Source organism: Hylaeus volcanicus, chromosome 7, assembly GCF_026283585.1.
Source record: "Hylaeus volcanicus isolate JK05 chromosome 7, UHH_iyHylVolc1.0_haploid, whole genome shotgun sequence".
Classification (NCBI taxonomy): Eukaryota; Metazoa; Arthropoda; class Insecta; order Hymenoptera; family Colletidae; genus Hylaeus; species Hylaeus volcanicus.
The window spans coordinates 6,873,958-6,877,512 of NC_071982.1; the positions used below are offsets into that span (position 1 = coordinate 6,873,958).

Below are 3,555 nucleotides of genomic sequence, written 5' to 3' on the forward strand. Positions count from 1 at the left end.
AGTCTCAAACGATAATAATGTCTATGCCTCAATTCAAAAATATCCATTCAGTATTCCAAGAGAATACCTCGATTTCTATCAAACTTCAAACCATCAAACACAAATATACCTACACCTACTTGGCATTTCAAGAGCATAAGGGCCAAGAACCACTCCCTTATCTTTAGAAGCCACCATATTGCATGCTTACCTAAGCACAAAAGCGTCGTCTACTCAGCCCAATCCAAACCTCCCGATATCCTCAAACAAACCCGAAACCCCCTGCATGTCGAAAGATTCCAGTTCATAGCTCCAAAGTCTATAAAATTAAACTTACCCAATCCTCAAGCTCCCAAGAGAATATCCCAGTTCCCATCGAGCGAACCCACTAACGCCCCAATTCTCAAACACCCGATAAACATTTCAAGAGTCCTCAGTCCGCACCTAACCTCAAAATCTCAAAACGCAGTCCCAAGCGTCCGGCGAACATTCCAATAAGGTAACGACCAATAGTCACTCACCGATCTGCGGGACGTCGTACTGTATGCTTCCTCTGGTGGATCTGAGCATGAGTTGAGAAGCGATGCCGGCCCCAGGAGCCGACGGAGGTTGAGCTTGATGCGGGGCAGACTCTCCGGGAAGGTCGATGGAGCGGCGTCCGGTGGGCATCTGGCTCCTCTTTCCAGGAAGCTTGTTCGCCTCCAAGGCGAACGCCCTCGAGACGAAGCCGGGGTTCTGGTACTCCCGCGGTTTCTCGCTCCGCGTCAAGTCAGTCTTCAGGCTCACAGCAGCGCTACGTTTCTGCTCGAATAGATCCTCGTAGTTGGATTGTCTGGTTTCCTGGTGGGTCTTCCTGCCTGTGACGTCGTCGCACACCCTGATGGGCAGGCTGACGGTGTTCCTGGAGTGTCTGCAGTCTATCCGCAGCTTCTTGCCACGGTGGCCCACGTTCCCGAGCTGATCCTCGTGAGGGAACTGATCCCCGGGCTGATTGGCCGTCATGTACTCCGAGTACAGCACGTTCAGCATGCTGGGCGACAACGCGAAGAAGACCGTTTGCAGTTCCCTGGGTTCCCTGATCATGTCGTCGATCAATATACCCGCCGGGGCCCACGAGGAGATCCTCGGCTCGTCGTTCAGGAGCAGCCAGTTGGACACGTCTTCCCGGTGAGCCGCGTCGGGAGGATATATCCTGAAGTGCAACAGGTTATTGCCGACCGAGTTCAGTTCGTTTTTCTTCCTGATCCCGTTCCCGTGCCGGTAGTCCTGCACCTGTGCTCCCTGCATGATGATCACCGGACGATTTCCCACAGCTAGGTCCAGGCCTTGCCCCACGTACGTGAGCAGCCAGAACATGCACACCGCCATCATATATACGATATCCCTGGTCGCCCCGGAGGGCCGTCAACGGACGGTTTTCCTTTGTCTCTCGAGCGGATCCTCGACGTTTCGCCTTATATCCGCGGTTGGGAGCGCGACTCCCGACTTAGGCCGGTCTCTTCGGGGAGAGGGGGGGCAGGGGGGGGGGATCCCGGACGGGGAACGACTGTCCGAGGGACGAAAACGCGTACGACGAGCGATGACCAGGCGGATCAATCGATACCCTCGTAGGCTCCCGTGTCACATGGGGAGAAAAAGCGTTTCTTAAACGCGTTCAGTAGGTTTCATCCTGTCCGCCCTCGCTACGCGCGTTTAACTCGTCCCTTCGATATTCGTTTCGACCGCCCAGCCGGATTCCCTAGACTCGCATTTCGAGGTTCCCGGTTCCCCTCGGCGGCAAGAGGGCCTGCGTCCTGAAATCAGGCGGTTTATTAAACGATAGCGACGGGGTGCAGCGAGTCGGTCGGTGCTGGTGCGTCGTGGATGCTTTTAAGGTGCTCGACAGTGTGGGCAACAATGAAACCCGGATCGATCGGGCACGGTTACGTGCTCGTAATCAAGGTATTTTTCTCCGAGGGGCCGCCTGGTCGCTCGCTTACCCCTGCTTTCTTTCGTCGCATCGCGGGGGGGCCTCTATCCTAGCTCGCTAGCGTTCGTAATTGCGGCGCCTCGGGGCACAAGCGACGCTTCCGGTCCCTGGCTGTCTCCCGAAGGCTCCGCCTTCGGTCTTCCCGGCTCCCCGTGCTGACCGTCGGTCGACGGAAACTGCCGTGCGATGTTCTACGTGCGGTGACACTGCGTGCAACGGTGACATCGAACTCCCCGACGGACTTTCGAGAGTGCGGAAATGTGGCTATGTAGGACGAGTGATCAACAGGTGCCCGAAAAATGTGCAAAACCGTGCTCCCGCGGACGGGGGTGCGAGGATAGATTAATTAGGCGCCGGACGACTGGCCCGTCGGGGTTAGGTCGTGCCGTCCAAGTCGAGCGAAGCGAAGGAGGTGACCACGGTTACACATCGATACAACGGAGACGAGAACGGTTGTGGCACACAGGCGACGCGGAGGGGTACGAAACAGAGACAGAGTGCGGTTATGCGTGTGCAGAAAGAGCGAGAGAGACAGAGGATTTATCAAAGAGACAGACAGGTGCAGAGTCGCGGTTACATGTACGTGGTGAGCGTAACGTGCAGGGAATACTTGCTTCTGTAGCTGAACGCTGAGACCTTCCGACTTCTTCCTCGATTCACCGCCGCGGTACCTTCGTTATCGCGCTTACGCGACTAAAACCGCCTTCCCCCCGTCGCACATGCCACCTCGAACGCTCGTTTAGGAGGGCTCGCCGGTACGGACGACAACCTTGGCGAGTGTTTCGCTGGCTGAGCCTGGCTTCGGTCACCTCTGACGAGCGCGATCGTCACATGGGGTCACCCCCGTACTCCCGATCACGCGAACACAAAATGGTGCGAGCGCTCGGCTAGCATGCCGCTGCTGGCGGGCCGCCGATGACGGTCATCCAGCTGAGGATGGCCAGCGTCCGGGGTTGAGACGACACGGACGTGTTGCGGTGCCGATTGGACGCCTGGTCACCTGACCGTTGGACGTTTTCCCACGGGGATCGACGACGAGCACTCGCGTCGAGCTGGTTTACCACTGGCAGGCCGACTCTCGCGTGCTAGCCTCGTAGAGAGTTCCACCTGGTGGACGCGATGCCGGTAGCGAATGCAGCGGTCGCGCGAACGTGCGTTGACTGACTGTCGCACCGTCTGCCAGGCGAAGGAAGTCGCGGAAAAACGTTGACGACGGAGTCGGTGAAAGGAGGTTGCGGCCGTGGATGTTGCTTTGTTGGCCGAAGGTCGAGGGATGGAGGATCGAAGGGTTGGGACGGTGGGTTAGTTTAGCGAGTGAGCTGGCTGGCGCCCTCACCAGAACTAACTCCCACGCTGCGCGGCAAGAGTCACCGGGTTTAATACACCGCGCATACCCTCTCTTCCCCACACCCCACTCCCTCCATCAGCCCATTCCCTCCCCCCCTCCTCCCTCCCCTCGCCCACGACACCCATCCCTCGTCAGCCGGCGTTTTCCCTTTCTCGAGAGCCCTCTCCTCGCCTCGCCACCCTCTACGTCGGGTTTTCCGCCGCGCGGTCTCCGCTGCTAACGGCGGCCCAGGCCACCCCCTGCATCGCACGCTTTCGTT

General features: G+C 58.1%; 1 protein-coding gene across 2 annotated transcripts in view; it reads right to left on the reverse strand.

The window, feature by feature from the left end:
• The window catches only part of LOC128879710 (uncharacterized), an 18,317-nt gene extending 15,032 nt beyond the window's left edge, over positions 1–3,285 (reverse strand). The window contains exons 1-2 of one of the 2 annotated variants that reach the window (XM_054129111.1): positions 1,959–3,285; positions 501–1,772 (exon numbers count right to left, since the gene is read on the reverse strand). In XM_054129111.1, coding sequence (XP_053985086.1) covers positions 501–1,350 — 850 coding nt within the window. In that variant the 5' untranslated portion in view covers positions 1,351–1,772; positions 1,959–3,285. Of the gene's footprint in view, positions 1–500 lie in introns of both variants that reach the window. The other variant, XM_054129110.1, reaches the window with a different exon arrangement.
• Between the last annotated feature and the right edge of the window lie 270 nt (positions 3,286–3,555).